Source organism: Hemitrygon akajei, chromosome 23, assembly GCF_048418815.1.
Source record: "Hemitrygon akajei chromosome 23, sHemAka1.3, whole genome shotgun sequence".
NCBI lineage: Eukaryota > Metazoa > Chordata > Chondrichthyes > Myliobatiformes > Dasyatidae > Hemitrygon > Hemitrygon akajei.
Window position 1 is genome coordinate 7,686,518 of NC_133146.1, and position 17,277 is coordinate 7,703,794.

At 50.4% G+C, this 17,277-nt stretch overlaps 1 protein-coding gene across 4 annotated transcripts in view; it reads right to left on the minus strand.

The window, feature by feature from the left end:
- Positions 1-17,277, minus strand: part of sema4gb (sema domain, immunoglobulin domain (Ig), transmembrane domain (TM) and short cytoplasmic domain, (semaphorin) 4Gb) — a 237,962-nt gene that overhangs the window by 38,605 nt on the left and 182,080 nt on the right. For 3 of the 4 annotated variants that reach the window (XM_073026894.1, XM_073026896.1, XM_073026895.1), the window contains exons 14-15: positions 13,516-13,577; positions 4,057-8,231 (exon numbers count right to left, since the gene is read on the minus strand). In XM_073026894.1, the coding sequence (XP_072882995.1) occupies positions 7,399-8,231; positions 13,516-13,577 (895 nt within the window). In that variant the 3' untranslated portion in view covers positions 4,057-7,398. Of the gene's footprint in view, positions 1-4,056; positions 8,232-13,515; positions 13,578-17,277 lie in introns of those variants that run through there. The other variant, XR_012096070.1, reaches the window with a different exon arrangement.

Sequence of the window (17,277 nt, forward strand, 5' to 3'; positions counted from 1 at the left end):
TGATCAACCTCTCCCTACAGAGACCCAGCCTGATCAACCTCTCCCTATAGAGACCCGGCCTGGTCAAACTCTCCCTACAGAGACCCGTCCTGGTCAACCTCTCCCTATAGAGACCCGGCCTGGTCAACCTCTCCCTACAGAGACCCAGCCTGCTCAACCTCTCCCTACAGAGACCCGGCCTGGTCAACCTCTCCCTACAGAGACCCGGCCTGCTCAACCTCTCCCTACAGAGACCCGGCCTGGTCAACCTCTCCCTACAGAGACCCGGCCTGGTCAACCTCTCCCTACAGAGACCAGGCCTGGTCAACCTCTCCCTACAGAGACCCAGCCTGCTCAACCTCTCCCTATAGAGACCCGGTCTGGTCAAACTCTCCCTTTAGAGACCCGGCCTGGTCAAACTCTCCCTTTAGAGACCAGGCCTGCTCAACCTCTCCCTACAGAGACCCAGCCTGATCAACCTCTCCCTATAGAGACTCGGCCTGGTCAAACTCTCCCTACAGAGACCCGGCCTGGTCAACCTCTCCCTACAGAGACCCGGCCTGGTCAACCTCTCCCTATAGAGACCCAGCCTGGTCACCCTCTCCCTACAGAGACCCGGCCTGGTCAACCTCTCCCTACAGAGACCCGGCCTAGTCAACCTCTCCCTACAGAGACCCAGCCTGGTCAAACTCTCCCTACAGAGACCCGGCCTGGTCAACCTCTCCCTACAGAGACCCGGCCTGGTCAACCTCTCCCTACAGAGACCAGGCCTCCTCAACCTCTCCCTACAGAGACCAGGCCTGGTCAACCTCTCCCTACAGAGACCCAGCCTGCTCAACCTCTCCCTATAGAGACCCGGTCTGGTCAAACTCTCCCTTTAGAGACCCGGCCTGGTCAAACTCTCCCTTTAGAGACCAGGCCTGCTCAACCTCTCCCTACAGAGACCAGGCCTGCTCAACCTCTCCCTATAGAGACCCGGCCTGGTCAACCTCTCCCTACAGAGACCCAGCCTGGTCACCCTCTCCCTACAGAGACCCAGCCTGGTCACCCTCTCCCTACAGAGACCCAGCCTGGTCAACCTCTCCCTATAGAAACGCAGCCTGGTCACCCTCTCCCTACAGAGACCCAGCCTGATCAACCTCTCCCTATAGAGACCCAGCCTGGTCAACCTCTCCCTACAGAGACCCAGTCTGGTCAACCTCTCCCTACAGAGACCAGGCCTGGTCAACCTCTCCCTACAGAGACCCAGCCTGGTCAACCTCTCCCTACAGAGACCCAGCCTGGTCAACCTCTCCCTATAGAGACCCAGCCTGGTCAACCTCTCCCTATAGAGACCCGGCCTGGTCAAACTCTCCCTATAGAGACCCGGCCTGGTCACCCTCTCCCTACAGAGACCCAGCCTGATCAACCTCTCCCTATAGAGACCCGGCCTGGTCACCCTCTCCCTACAGAGACCCAGCCTGGTCAACCTCTCCCTACAGAGACCAGGCCTGTTCAACCTCTCCCTATAGAGACCCGGCCTGGTCAACCTCTCCCTACAGAGACCCGGCCTGGTCAACCTCTCCCTATAGAAACCCAGCCTGGTCACCCTCTCCCTATAGAGACCAGGCCTGGTCAACCTCTCCCTATAGAGACCCGGCCTGGTCAACCTCTCCCTATAGAAACCCAGCCTGGTCACCCTCTCCCTATAGAGACCAGGCCTGCTCAACCTCTCCCTATAGAGACCCAGCCTGGTCAACCTCTCCCTACAGAGACCCAGCCTGGTCACCCTCTCCCTACAGAGACCCGGCCTGGTCACCCTCTCCCTACAGAGACCCAGCCTGGTCAACCTCTCCCTATAGAGACCCGGCCTGGTCAACCTCTCCCTATAGAGACCCGGCCTGGTCAACCTCTCCCTACAGAGACCCGGCCTGGTCAACCTCTCCCTACAGAGACCCGGCCTGGTCAACCTCTCCCTATAGAAACCCAGCCTGGTCACCCTCTCCCTATAGAGACCAGGCCTGCTCAACCTCTCCCTATAGAGACCCAGCCTGGTCAACCTCTCCCTACAGAGACCCAGCCTGGTCACCCTCTCCCTACAGAGACCCGGCCTGGTCACCCTCTCCCTACAGAGACCCAGCCTGGTCAACCTCTCCCTATAGAGACCCGGCCTGGTCAACCTCTCCCTATAGAGACCCGGCCTGGTCAACCTCTCCCTACAGAGACCCAGCCTGGTCACCCTCTCCCTACAGAGACCCAGCCTGGTCACCCTCTCCCTACAGAGACCCAGTCTGGTCAACCTCTCCCTATAGAGACCCGGCCTGGTCACCCTCTCCCTACAGAGACCCAGCCTGGTCAACCTCTTCCTATAGAGACCCAGCCTGGTCAAACTCTCCATATAGAGACCCGGCCTGGTCAACCTCTCCCTATAGAGACCCAGCCTGGTCACCCTCTCCCTACAGAGACCCGGCCTGGTCAACCTCTCCCTATAGAAACCCAGCCTGGTCACCCTCTCCCTATAGAGACCAGGCCTGCTCAACCTCTCCCTATAGAGACCCAGCCTGGTCAACCTCTCCCTACAGAGACCCAGCCTGGTCACCCTCTCCCTACAGAGACCCGGCCTGGTCACCCTCTCCCTACAGAGACCCAGCCTGGTCAACCTCTCCCTATAGAGACCCGGCCTGGTCAACCTCTCCCTATAGAGACCCGGCCTGGTCAACCTCTCCCTACAGAGACCCAGCCTGGTCACCCTCTCCCTACAGAGACCCAGCCTGGTCACCCTCTCCCTACAGAGACCCAGTCTGGTCAACCTCTCCCTATAGAGACCCGGCCTGGTCACCCTCTCCCTACAGAGACCCAGCCTGGTCAACCTCTCCCTATAGAGACCCAGCCTGGTCAAACTCTCCCTATAGAGACCCGGCCTGGTCAACCTCTCCCTATAGAGACCCAGCCTGGTCACCCTCTGTCTCTAACTCAGGGCCTCTACTTTTGCCAGTATTCACTCTTGCGAGCTTAATCACATTTTTCCTATAATGTGTTGATCAAAACTGCACACAGTATTTCAAGTGCAACCTCACCAACAATTCATCTAACTCAGGTGTTGATGCGACCTGGAATGTGACATTCAGTATATTCACCAGTGTGACCGAGTCCAGACTGGGGAAAACAGTGCTGGAATCAAAAGGAAAATTTGTTTATTGCCTGACTCAGCAGGTTTCTCCTGTGAGAAGTCTGAGCTACACTGTAACTAGCAAGTCCTCTCCCACATTAATCCTGTCCTGCTAGTCAGGTTGCTAAACTATAATGAGCCTTTATTACCTCCGAGGCATATAGGGGGAAACAACAAGTGATACCATCCCTCACTGCTAACATAATCCCAAAGAACTGCAGTTGGCACTCTTCACAGCCGAGGCCACACTCTGGTTGGAGGAACAACACCTCATATTCTATCTGGGTCTTCAACATGAACACTGATCTCTCCCACTTCGAGTAATTTCTCCCCCACCTCCCTTTTTCCATCCCCCAATCTGGCTCACCTCTTGCACCTTCCCTCCCCTCCCCTCACCTGCCCATCACCTCCCTCTGGTGACCCTCCTCTTTCCCTTTCTTGCTTGGTCCACTGTCCACTTGCACGTGATTCCTTCTTCTTCAGCCCATTACCTCTTCCACCTTTGCCCTCCCAATTTCTCTTTAATCTCCAACTCCCACACACACACCTTCCCCATCACCTGGTCTCACCTATCACCTGCCAGCTTGCATGCCTTCCCCTCTCCCCACCCTCTTATTCTGGCTTTTTCCCCACTTTTGCCAGACTGGTTCAAGCGACTGGAAGGCAATAGTAACTTAAATAACCGTGTGTTACAACAGTGTTGTGCAGAAAAGCATCTCTGATTGCACAACACGTCGAACCCTGAGGCTCCCTGACGTACCACAACACCACTCAGCTGAGTGGGAGGCTAGCGATGGACTGTAATTGCTGGTTTTCCCCAGATGTCTGTCAGTGGATTAAAATGTAAATTCTGGGCTCTAACTTGTAATTGGGAAAGGCACAATGCCAGGTTTTTATATTAGAGGTAATGTATTAACAAACACAATAAGAATGGATAAAAGATTAATTTAATGTACAGACATACAGCATGATCCACAAATAAATTACACTGGTTACATCGCAGAATTGGCCAGGAAACATATACAAACTCCAATATGGATTAGGAACAATTAGACCCCACTCTCACACATCGTTCCAAAAATATATCTCAATTGCAAGAGTTACAGCTCATATCTATGGGTCTTTCTGTGCTTATTAACATTTGACATAGCATTTTAGCCAGATTATTATTTATAGCCTTCTAGTTCCAATGACCTGGGACTCTCTTTTAGTCTCAGTTCCTGATTGGTGCTTCACTTTGTGTCGGGTCGCTACAGTTACCTGTCTTATGCCCCCATCATCACATGTCGGTCACCATCGAACTACCTGCCCATCTGATTTCAAGATCTCATCCAATTGGCCACCAGGCTCTCAATAACCCCAATGGCTGTCTCACTGATGACTAACAACCAGTTCCCTGCAGTTGAAATGGCCTCTTTCACAGCAGATGACCTTTCACTTTTGACACTTGGGATCAATCCAGATGGAAACATCCTCTTGTGAAGAGGTTTGGCTAATCGAGATAGATCTGTCTCACTCTAGAAAGGAGGCATAAGAAACAGAAGCAAGGATGGACTGTTTGGCCCTTTATGTCTGCTCTAGCCTTTAACGAGAACCACGACTGATCTCCTACCTCAAAGGCACATTCCCACATTTTCCTGCACCCATCCCATGGGCCTCAATGCCCAAAATGCCAATCCCAGTATTACCTCATCTCTTATTGAAAGCTTCAATCTAATTTGGTTTATTAGTGGTTCTCAGGGGAGAGATGTTACCCGTACTAACCTGGCTCTGCGCGCAATGCTGAGACATGTAATATCCTACTTAGCTATCAAAGGATTCTTCCCTACCCCGCCTTCACCCTCCCCAGATTAACCACCCATTCTTCAGTAAACAAAACATTCTTCCCCACCCTGCCCTCCTCCCTCCCCAGGTTAACTGACTGTTCTTCAGGTTAACAAAACATTCTTCCCTACCCCGCCCTTCTCCCTCCCCAGGTTAAACGACCGTTTTGCTTCATAGAATACCACAGCACAGAAACAGGCCCGTCTAGTCCATGCCAAACCCAACCTGCCTAGTCCCATCGACCAGCACCCGAACTATGGCCTTTCATACCTCCCCCATCCCTGTACCTATCTAAATTTCTCTTAAATGTCGAAATCAAACCCGCATCCATCAATTCTGCTGGCAGCTCGTTCCACAATCACATCACCTTCTGAGCGAAGTTCTCCCTCATGTTCCCCTTAAAAACTTTTCACCTTGCACTTTTAATCCTCTAGTTCTAGTCTTTCCCAACGTCAGTGGGAAAATCCTGCTTGCATTTAGCCTATTTATATCACTCATAATTTTGTATACCTCTATCAAATCTCCCCTCATTCTCCTGTGCTCTAGGGAATAAAGTCCTAAAGTCCTTCACTTACCCTTTCTCTGTGGTGTCCTAGGTCTCTGCACTAGAGGCCAGCGAAGCAAAGAGCTGATCCAACACATTCCCTGTTGAGTTGTTGTTAAATCCCGGCTGGCTGAGTTTGGACTTGAGGGAAGGGAGCCCTGTACCCTTGCCTCTCCCACCTGCCGCAAGATAAATGACCTCACACTACCAACCACCACCATGAGGCAAGCAACAAGATACCCCACAGCCATAGTAAACAAGTTCTACTTCATGTTCTTGATCATCTCGTCCACAACTATATCCACTGTCTCCCTGTACTGAGTAAACCCCATCCCTCTGCTTTACCTTAAACCTCAGAGTCTATCACTGCTTCCCAATGGCCACATGCTTTGGTCTGCCAGGGCATCTATTCTACTGTAACTAAGCACTGTTGAGGTAAAAAGTTCCTTTACACTTTACAAATAGGATGTTAGGTGATTGTCACACCTGTTCCTATGTATTTTCCAAGGCTCAACAGTGCAACCCCCTTTTACGAGAGAGCAGACAATTTTTTTTTTTGAAGAATTCTTTTCCACCATGCACGTTTGTCCGTTATAAAGGCTCCCAGGAATGCACATCATTTGATGCAAACATTGAATTAGAACACAGCTGAACTGGGTTAGGTCCTGAAGCCGAACTCCCCACACCAGCTCTTGGTTCCAGGGCAGCACAGTTCAGAATTAAGCCCGATTTGGCCAAATGGAGAATCGTGTTCAGTTCTGGTCGCCACATTACAGGAGGGACGTTGAAGCTTTAGAGAGAGTGCGGAGGAGATTTACCACGACCCTGCCTGGATTGGAGAACATGTCTTGTTAGGAAAGGTCAAGCAAGCTATGGGCTTTTCTCTTTGGAGCAAAGAAGGATGAGAGGTGATTTGATAGAGATGTATAAGATAAAAAGAATAGAGTGGACAGTCAATATCTTTTTCCCAGGTCGGTAATAGCTACATCAAGTGGACACACTTTTAAGGTGACTGCAGGAGTGTATAGGGAGTACTTCAGAGGTAGGCTTTTGGCACAGAGAATGGTAAGTGCGTAGAACACACAGCAGGGTGGTGATAGAGACAAATACATTGGAAACATTTAAGAGACTCAAAGACAGGCACATGGATGAAATAAAAATAGTGGTTTATTTGGGAGGGAAGGGTTATTTTGATCTTGGAATATGTTAAGAGGTCATGGGCTGAAGGACCTGTACTGTTTTATGTTCTAAGGATCTGGTTGGAATTTTTCTAAGACTCTAAGAAAGCTAGCGGGGTCCAGGAGACAGTGTCGCAGAGCAAGGCAGCGCAAGGCAAAAGAAATGCATCTCTAATCACCAGTGCTCAGCAAGGGTGAGGATACCGGCTGCCTTTACACTCACTTCTGCTGGTCGACGCTATCGAATAGCCAACACACCCTCGCTCAGTTAGTGCCAGTGACAAACCAGTTTCAAGTATCTGCTATCAATCTTACGTGCTTTTTATTATTCCACAAACATCACTCCAGACAAGGTAACAAACAGATTCAACGTCCGACTCACCTCAGTGATTGTCCTGCCCACTTGTAGCAAACTGCCTCTTAAGAGAGTTTTCTCCCCATAGGAATGGGAGCAAGCCAGTCAACCTCTATGCTTGGGGCAGAGTTGGGCTGCAAGCAAGGTCTCACTTCAGTCTCTTTCTGTCCTTACAAAGATTCCATATAAAATTTCTTTAACTAAACAAAATCGTATTTACAGGATTTTTGAAAGGTACAAGTCTGGAAGGGTTCAGGACTTAGAGGCCGAAGGGTAGGGGTGGAACACGTAATGGGTGCTTCCTTGAATACTGAATGAGGTAGGTCATTCGGAGTCCGGGAGGTCAGCGGCACCTCCTCCAGCCCTGTTCTCACACCGAGCTCTCATCCAGCTTCTCCAGCAGCTGGGCGTGCTTCCGCTTCTCCAGCATCTTGCTCAGCTCCTCCGTGAACGAGTGGTAGTGTGGCGAGGTGGACTCCTGCTCGCTGGCCTGCCGCAGCAGCACGTAGCTGTTGCCGTTCATCTTGCGCAGCACGTGGGGCAGGCCGGGCAGCCCGTTGGGGGTGGAGCCTGCCGAGTCGGCGGTGAGCGGGAGGGGCGGCGGTGGCGGGGGAGGGGGCAGCAGCTCGGCGGCCTGGGCGCGGTGGTTGCCGGCCGTGGTTCCCTCGCCGGGGATGATCTTCAGGAAGCGCTCGCCGGAGTACCGCCGCTCCTCGCCCTCCTCGGCCTTGCCCGGGCAGCTGCCCGAGATGTTCTGCAGCTCCACCAGCGACGTCCGGGGCAGGTGCACATCGTAGTTGCCCCGCTTGGTGGGCGAGCAGACGAGGTAGATGGACAGAGTGCTCAGGACCAAGGAGAGGGCACCCAGCACGGTGACGAGGATCAGATACATGAACTCCCGGCCCCTGGACAACTGGTGCTGAGGCAAAAGGTGCGTGGAACGTGATGAGTCATCTGTCACACTGATGTTGTACGAGGCCACTGCACGGCTCACCCCATTTTCCTGGGCAAAACAGCTGTATGTCCCACTGCTATCAGCCTGCACATTCCTCAACACCAGCAAGCTGTCTCCTTGCCGGTACTGTGTCCCATCACCTCTGGCCATTTCTTCCTCGTTGACTTTCCATTGCACTGTGGCTATGTTCGAAGTAAGTGGGCACTGCAGGAGCACGTCCGATCCCAGCTGGACTCTTCTGCTTGTAACTGTGGGTGGAAAGAGAAGGCAGGTTTATCAACGTGCTGCAAGTGTAGACAGGATAAGCAGTGACACCTCCCCGCAATTATCCACAACATTGGTGCCCCACAAGGCTGCGACCTCAGCCCCCGAACTCTACAGTTACTGCGGGGACAGATTTGCCTCCAACTTCATCTACAGGCTCAGAGATACCACCAGCATGTGTGGAGCCAGATCTCAGACAGCAGGAACAAGAGGATGCACACCGGCAAAGAGCTGCAGGAACTCAGCAGGTCTATGGAGAGGAGTAAAGTGCTGACATTTCAGGCCGAGACCCTACACCAGGGCCGGAAAGGAAGAGGGAAGAAGCCAGAATAAGAAGCTGGGGGAGGGGAAGGAGAACAATCTAGAAGGTAATAGATGAGGGGGAAGGCGAAAGGGAGGATGAAGTGAGAAGCTGGAAGGGTGGGTAAGGTAATGGGTTGAAGAAGGAGGAATCTGATAGGGCAGGAGAGTGGACCATGGGAGAAAGGATCTGTTGCACTAATGACATGATGAATACAGGAAGGAGACAGGCAGCCTAGTGGCTGATACCAAGACAACAACCTCTTCCTCAGTGTCAGCAATAGAGCTCAGGAAGCAGGGCGGTGTGCACACTGAGGTGGAGGTGGCTGGAAGCCACAGGTTCCTAGATGCAAATATCACCAATAGCTTGCCTTGGTCCAGCCTGTGGCCTAGAAAACATACCAGTACCTCCACGCCCCCGAAGCCCAAGGGGATATGGCACGTCCCCATCGACCCTCGTCAATGTTTATGGACAAACAATAAAAAACAAACCACTGGAGACGTCACAGCCTGAAATGGCAACAACCTCAGGATGCAAGGACATCCCTTTAGTACAAAGATGAGGAGGAGGTTCACCAGCTGGAGGGTGGTGAATGTGTGGATTCTTTGCACAGACTGCTGTGGAGGCCAAATCGTTGGGTATACTAAAAGTGGAGGTTGGTTAGTAAGGGCATTGAAGGTTACAGGGAGAAGGCAAGAGAACAACGTTGAGTGAGGAATTAAATCAGCCATGATCAACGGGCGAGCTGGTTAGATGGGCTGAATGGCGTAATCCTGCTCCTATGTCTTATGCTTTTCCCACAAACACAATGAGTGGTGGGCAGAGCCCGGTCTATCTTGAAAACCAGCCTCCCTACACCCCCCACTGCCTCAGCAAAGCCAGCAGCATAATCAAAAACTCCCTCCTACCCCGGGTGTCCTCGCTTCTCCATCCACCCCACCCACCCTCCATCAGGCAGGCAGAAGATATAAAACACACGCACCACCAGAACAGCTTCCAGAATACCCTCGAATGGACCTCGTGCATGATAACGATGAATTCTTGACTTCACAATCTGCCTTGTCACTGGTCCTATTTCCCTGTAACTTTAACACTTGACTCTACATTCCTGTACTGCTCTTGCCTTTGTACTACCTCAGTGTATAGATGATGTGCACGGATGGCATGCAAAACAACATTCTTCACTGTAGCTCAGTACACGAGACAATAATAAACCGTATACCAACACTGCCAAGGAACATCACTACAGCTCGGGAGGTGTTTACATCTGTCTGTCGCAATGGAGCCACGGTTATTGATTCCGATCAAGGAAAAACACAGGTGATATTATTATCAAAGAACCTGGGCCGATGCTATCTTCTCACAGCCAGAGAGCAGGAGGTACAGAAGCCTGAAGCCCCACACCTCCAGGTTCAGGAACAGCTACTTCCCTTCACCATTCAGTTCTTGAACTAACCAGCAGAAGCCCAAACACTACCGGAGTCCAGCAACACCGCGGCCACCTCGATCACGTTGCACTAGAACGGACTTTGTCCTGCTTGTTCCAGTTGTGTTGTTTCTTGTAAAGTACGTGGCAGTGTAGTGGTTAGTGTATTGTTATCACAGCTCTGGAGTTTAATTCCAGCGCTGTCTGTAAGGAGTCTGTACGTTCTCCCTGTGACCATGTGGGTTTCCTCCGGGTGCTCCAGTTTCCTCCAACATACCAGTTAGTAGGCGAATTGGTCATTGTAAATGGTCCTGTGATTAGGCTAAGTTTAAAAGGGTGGGTTACTGGTTGGGCTGGAATGGCCTGTTCTGTGCTGCATCTAAACAGATAAATACACAAAAGTCTGTATGACGGATGTTTTCCTGTCAACCATTCTTAGCTGTAGCTAACCACGTGTGATGCTGCCGCAAGTAATTGTTATTGATTTATCACTGTCTCGTGTCAACATACAAACTGTTCGTATGGACTGGATCTGTGGCGGAACAGGGTAAAAATAACAACGAAGAATGAAGTGTAAAAGTGACCGAGAAGGTGCAGTGCAGGTAAATAATAAAGGGCAGAGTCCCCAGGTACTCCGGTTTTCTCCCACGGTCCGCAGTCGTATTGGGTAGGTTAACCGGTCGTTGTAAATGGTCCTGCGATTGGGTTAGGCTGAAATCAGGGTCGTCGGGGTTGCTGGGGCCGTGCTGCTCAAGGGGACAGAAGGGCCGAATCTGCGTTGCTTGGCTAAATAGAATAAACGAGGTAAACTTTGAGGCCAGGAATCCGTTCGAGTGTGTGATAACAGCGGGGTGGAATCTGTCCTCGAACCTGGTGGTATGTGCTTTCAGGCTTTTGTATCTTATTTCCGATGGGGGAGGTGAGAAGGGAGAATGTCTGGGACAGCTGGGGTCTTTGATTAGGCTAGCTGCTTTACTGAGACAGACAGTCTTAGCGGGGAGGCTGGTAAACTGCGTCCAAAACTCTCCGCAATTTTATGCAGAGAGTCCGTTTTTCATTGTAACTGTGCATACAACAAATTTGACCTTCATTCTGGGGGGGGGGAGGAGAGAAATAATTCTCTTTGGTAACAGCCCTCAACTTTACCCCGTCTCACGTTCCAAACCCTCGGAGTCAATAGAGCCAACCTGCCCAAAGTGACCTCACAGACGGAACAATATGATAGTAAGCAGGTATCAACCCAAGGTACAGCACAGAGCCTCTCTACTGTTAAAACTGTGCCCTCAGGTCTGTCTGAGAGGACAGACAGGAACCAGGACATTTTGTTGTTGCATTCCAACCAGGAGCCACCCAGATCCACAGGAAGACGTCATTTTGCAAGTTGTCAAATTTAGGTGCATGCCATAAATAGAAACTCTTGGCAGTTGGTTACACAATCACCTCTGGTTGAAAATACATCCAACAGGAAGTTGTGCTGGGCACGATTCACCTTAGCACCATTGAATGCTCTTCCATTACTGGCCCAAAGTTGGACACTTCTGGAGGCGAAGTGTGAAGTTTACATTTGGTTACAAAAAACATCTGTATACTTGGAAAATGAGGATTGAGGAGCAAAGGAACTTTGGCAGATCAATACACAAATCATCCCAGTGAGATACACGGTTTAATAAAGAGCACACAGTGTAATCTACTGAAAGGTGCTGAATTGATCCATTGGTTGTGTAGGGTCTTGGTCAGACCACACACGGAACATCCTGTGCAGCTGCAGTTTCCCTACTAAGAATAAGAGGATGCAAAAAGAGAGGTTTACATCAAGGTGCCAGAAATGAAAGGTTTTAACAAGAGGATGAAAAAGGACAGCAAGGCCAAGGCAGCAAACTAATCAGGCTTTTGAGATTATGAAAGACATTGCTGGAGATGGAACAGATGGCTAGAATTTGGATTCCATCCTCTTTTGACGTGGTGAATGTGTACTGTACGCATCACTTAAATCCATGTAAATTTGCTAAGGAGCACTGGGAAATCAGGCCAATTCCATTGGAGAAACTGGTGTGTATTGCCTGCAATTATGTTCTTCAAGGGCATGGAGTGTCTGGAGTTCAATGCTGTCGGTCATTGCTGTCCAGGCTCAGTTAGAACCTGCCCTGGTGGACACAGAACTCTCCAACATATCTGGGAATCGATGCCCAATGGTGTCCCGCTGCCAGGGGAGCCTCTCCTTCCAGTGCAGGCTGTATCTGACCGGGGGCCTGAGACTGCAGACTGTAATAGAAAACATTACCTGAACAATGTGGCTTGGGTGGACAAAGGGAGCCCTACTTAATCACCCCCTGTAATCGAGGCCACTGACCACCAAGGCAGGGAGACACATTGACAGAACAGTGCGGACCAGTCAACTTCCACCTGCGGCCGCCCCTTCCCCTGCCCGCTGTCCCTGCACCATCTTCTTGCTCCTGGTCTCGTTCTGATTCTCTGGTGGGGTTTGCCGGTTGTCCCCTGGATTTCAGCTGCACTAAGGAGAATGCCACCCGGGCACGTTTCCTCGCGGACATGGGTTGACCCAGAAGCGATCTTCCACGGCTAAAACTGCATCTATCTACAATCAGCACTCGAGAAACAATTGCAGCTGTTGGCAACTTGGAGGCTGGATAGTGCTGGGGAATGGCAAGGGGATAAGAAAAGGAATGCCCATAGGTGGTTCAGGAGAAGTCAGAATGGATCATAGATATGCTGTGCTCCATTATACATCGTTTTGGTGGAGGTCAGGAAGTGAACACTGCAGTATCAACAAGGTAGAATGCTGGGACATTGAATCCTAGCCGGTTCTATGCATCCACCCAGCTAGACCCACTCCCTGTGGTTTTGCAAATACTTGTTCTGTTCCCTTTGGACCTCACAATTACTGCTGTGAGGATCCTCCAACCATCCTCTCATGGGAACCAGTACATGCAAGGGAACTTCTGACCAACTATACAGGAGCCACCTATTAGCCGGATGGAATGAGGTCAACTAGGTTACTGCCCTAAAGGGTGCTACTAACTCAGTTGGGTTTTTAAACAATAACCCTGGTGTCTTCACAAACTCTTTTAATAACATCATCTTTTTATCTTCTTAAACTGATTTTCAAATTAGATGGGATCTGAACCCCAGGTCTGGCCTTTTTGTGACTCCTGTACAGCACTCTGAACTATCTTTTGATCACATTTAGACCATCCAGTTGTACCTGGGAGATGAGGGCTGGATGATAATTTCTCCAACAACTGCCTGAAAAAACAGGTGTTTGCACATTTTTGAGCATATTGGTCCTTCCTGCTGAATACCAGTCCTATAACATGCCTCATACCACCATTTCTCAGTGAGCTTCTTATAACTCCCCCGGCAGGTCTGTGCTAAACTGCACCCCATTCTCTGTCAGGCTTGACACGCTGACTGACAATCTCCAGACCAAACTCAGGCCACTAGATGTGCAACAGCACTTCCCACATACCACAGGCCGTTACGATCAATAGTACGGATTACACGAAAGCAAACAGCTACATACCATTTGGGTTGCTGTCCAAACATCCTTTGTTCCCGTTCGCAATGTCTTGAATCAGACTCGCTCTGCAACAGAGGAAACAAAGTTAGAGCCAAGTGTAGGAGCTGAATCCCCACCGAGATCAGAGAATCAGAAAGGACTATCCACACCACTGCCACGTAGAGAGCGCAGTGGCAGTCACAAGGTCACAGCTACCTCTTCACACCGTCCCCCCTCACCCCCTCATCCCAGTGAAGGGGAACCGGTAAACGGGGCTCACACTCATGATCACTATCACTGGGAGTGACTGAACGAGTTTATCGCCCTTTGAGTGAGTTCCACCAGCATATTCCTGTCTCTTTTACTTCTCCCCTTTTCCGATTCAATATGTTTAAAAGTTTACTTTTGGGTTCAGAGAATTAGAGGCCTCCTCTTTCCCAGGGAAAACCACAGATCCCTGGTGCAGTGTGAGGGTCCTGTCCGAGAACTCTGACACGCTCTGATGTCACAGAGTGCACTGTGACATCCCTGTCCATGGCCGCCAGTACCGATCCCATTTACCAGTACGCAGGCTGCAGCCTCCCGTTTCCCAAGGACGTGTGGGTCGATAGGTTTATTAGCCTTTGTATATTGTCCTCAGTGACAGACAGACAGACAGAGACAGACTGTCTGTCTGTCTGTGAGTGGGGGAGTCTGAGAAGGTTGATAGGAAATTTGGGAGAATAATGTGGGATTAGTGTAAATGGGTACATGATGGTTAGTACAGGCAGTGGGCAGAATGGCCTGTTTCCTCACTGTATATCTATCTGCCTCTTCAGTGAGTTTTCACAATTCACAGGTAAGGCACCGGGACTGAGCACTCTAGCCCGGGGTCAGCGAGCCAGTGATAGCATTTAACCTGAATTCACCAGTGCACCAGACACTTTTTAAAACCGGTGCTCATGCCAAATGTGGTGGAAGGAAGAGGAGAGAAAACTGGGATGAAGGTTCACAGCCCGAAACATTGACTGTTTATTCATTTCCATAGATGCTGCCTGACCTGCTGAGTTCCTCCGACATTTTGTGTGTGTTGCTCTGGATTTCCGGCATCTGCTGAATCTCTTGTGTTTGTCACAACTATATGCTCACATTTAGAAGAAACTGAACGGGAGCCAATGCTCTCTTCCCTACTGCCTTCATCTCTCTCTAAGCCTGCCCGTTTTCCTCTCTAGTCTCTGGTCAAAGTACATTGATTAGCAATGTATGCAGCACACAGCCCTGAGATTTGACTTCCCACAGACAGCCACGAAACAAAGAAAACCATGGAGCCCGTTCAAAGAAAAACATCAAGCCCCCAATGCACAAAAAAGACAAGTCAAGCGAACGGCCAAAAAATGAGTGAACACCAACCCGCAGTCATCTAAAGAGTCCAGGCGTGTTCAGTTCAGCTCACTTCAGTTCAGTGTACCCCCTCTCACCCGAGATCTGTCACTCTCAAACCTCATTCTGTGCCCCATCCCCTCCCCGCCCCACAATCGTCTGTGAAGTGGGATACTCTCTGGGCCATTTCCAAACCTCATTCTGCACCCCCTCCCCTCCCCACCCCACAATCGTCTGTGAAGTGGGATACTCTGTGGGCTATTTCCAAACCTCATTCTGCACCCCCCCCACCCCACAATCGTCTGTGAAGTGGGATACTCTGTGGGCTATTTCCAAACCTCATTCTGCACCCCCCCCCACCCCACAATCATCTGTGAAGTGGGATACTCTCTGGGCCATTGTCCAAACCTCATTCTGTATCCCCCCCACCCCACAATCGTCTGTGAAGTGGGATACTCTCTGGGCCATTGTCCAAACCTCATTCTGTATCCCCCCCACCCCACAATCGTCTGTGAAGTGGGATACTCTCTGGGCCATTGTCCAAACCTCATTCTGTATCCTCCCCACCCCACAATCGTCTGTGAAGTGGGATACTCTCTGGGCCATTGTCCAAACCTCATTCTGCACCCCCCCACCCCACAATCGTCTGTGAAGTGGGATACTCTCTGGGCCATTGTCCAAACCTCATTCTGCACCCCCCCCCCACCCCACAATCGTCTGTGAAGTGGGATACTCTCTGGGCCATTGTCCAGACCTCATTCTGTATCCCCCCCACCCCACAATCGTCTGTGAAGTGGGATACTCTCTGGGCCATTGCCCAAAGGTGCTGTATCAGTGTTGTGGGTCGCCCCACCACTATCAGTGCGAGTCCCGTAATGACGGAGGTCTTGTCTTGAGAGCCTTGGGAGCAGCATTGCTGCGTATATCTGCTCGAAGTCAAGAGGGGAGGGAGGGAATGAGTCAGAGGTGAGTTTTTTTACAGTGAGTGATGAGTGCCAGGAACAATGGTAGAGACAGATACACTGGAGTAAATTAAAGAAACTCTTAGATAGGCACTTGGGCAACAGGAAAATAGGGGGCTACCGAGGAGGGTAGGGTTAGATTGAGGCCACAGCATTGTTCTGTGCAGCAGCGTTCTAGCTTCTATGGTCTAAAGCTATGCTGAAACTGGTGTGGTTTCCCTGCTGGTGGTGGTGGGTGGGGGGCACTGACAGACAGACTCCCTTTCCTCTGAACAGCAGCACCATTCCTCAAGTTGAAGTTCATGTTTGTTGTCATGGGTATACTGTACATACACACGCAGTCATTAATGCCATGATAATTAGCCTCTTCAGCAGCAACACAGTATATTACAAACACAAATCTTAACTGAACTTAAACTGTACATAACTTACATCTCACAATAAACAATATGTGACTAACACTGCCAGTGCAAATATAGAACAAGCTAGAATTACAGGTTGGTTCCAGAGCCAGAAGGCGGCAGGGAAGAAACTGGAGGTGTGGGTCTTCAGGCTCCTGTACCTCCTGCCTGTTGGCAGCAGTGGCAAATGGAGGGCTGTATGAGACGGAAGGGTTAGACTGAGCTTGGAATAGGTTAAAGGATCATCACATTGGGGGCTGAAGGGGCGGTACTGTGTTAATGAGAAGAGGGTCCAGCATACTTAGCTCAATTCCCCCAACAGTGGGACTGGTGGTTACTCTAGTTTACAAGTTGCCCCAATCCAGATCCAAGCAAGGGTTGAACTTCTTCCTTGGCATTGTGGACAAACGGAGAGAGGAAGAGAGGGGCAGTCAAAGCCAGTCCAACTTACTGAGTTCCTTCTTCCAAACAGAACTATTGTTAGTAAATAAACTCGCCACTAACCAACCTGATAATGGGTCAATGATGGGGTGAGAGGAAGTGGGCATGTGGTGGGGGGGGGCAAATCTGGACGGGACAGCAAGGTGAGTGTTGTCGGTGGCAGAGCTAGGGACGGACTAACTCACAGAAGAACTGAGCCTGTATACAGAATCAATTCCAAATTATATTAAGGGTAGATAATTTTCCAAGGAACTATTCGGGTACATAAAGTAAGGGGTAGAACTCTTTACACACAGAGTGGTGAGTGCGTGGAACACCCTGCCGGGGGTAGAAGCAGAACGCCTAGCCCTAGGGGCATTAAAGGAACTCTTTGTAGGAGGGAAGGTTTAGATTGATCTCAGAATAAGTTAAAAGGTCAGCACAACACGGGGGGGTCGACGGACCTGGACTGAGCTGTAGTGTTCTATCTAAAGCCACAATTAACTTGCAATTATATATTTTTAAATTGGTTAATATTGATGTAAGCTATCTCCAGGGAGAATGTGGAATGGCTTGCCCGTTCACACTATCTGAACACCCCCAGCTCAATGAAGTTCTGCTCAATCCGAAACATAACTTTTCAT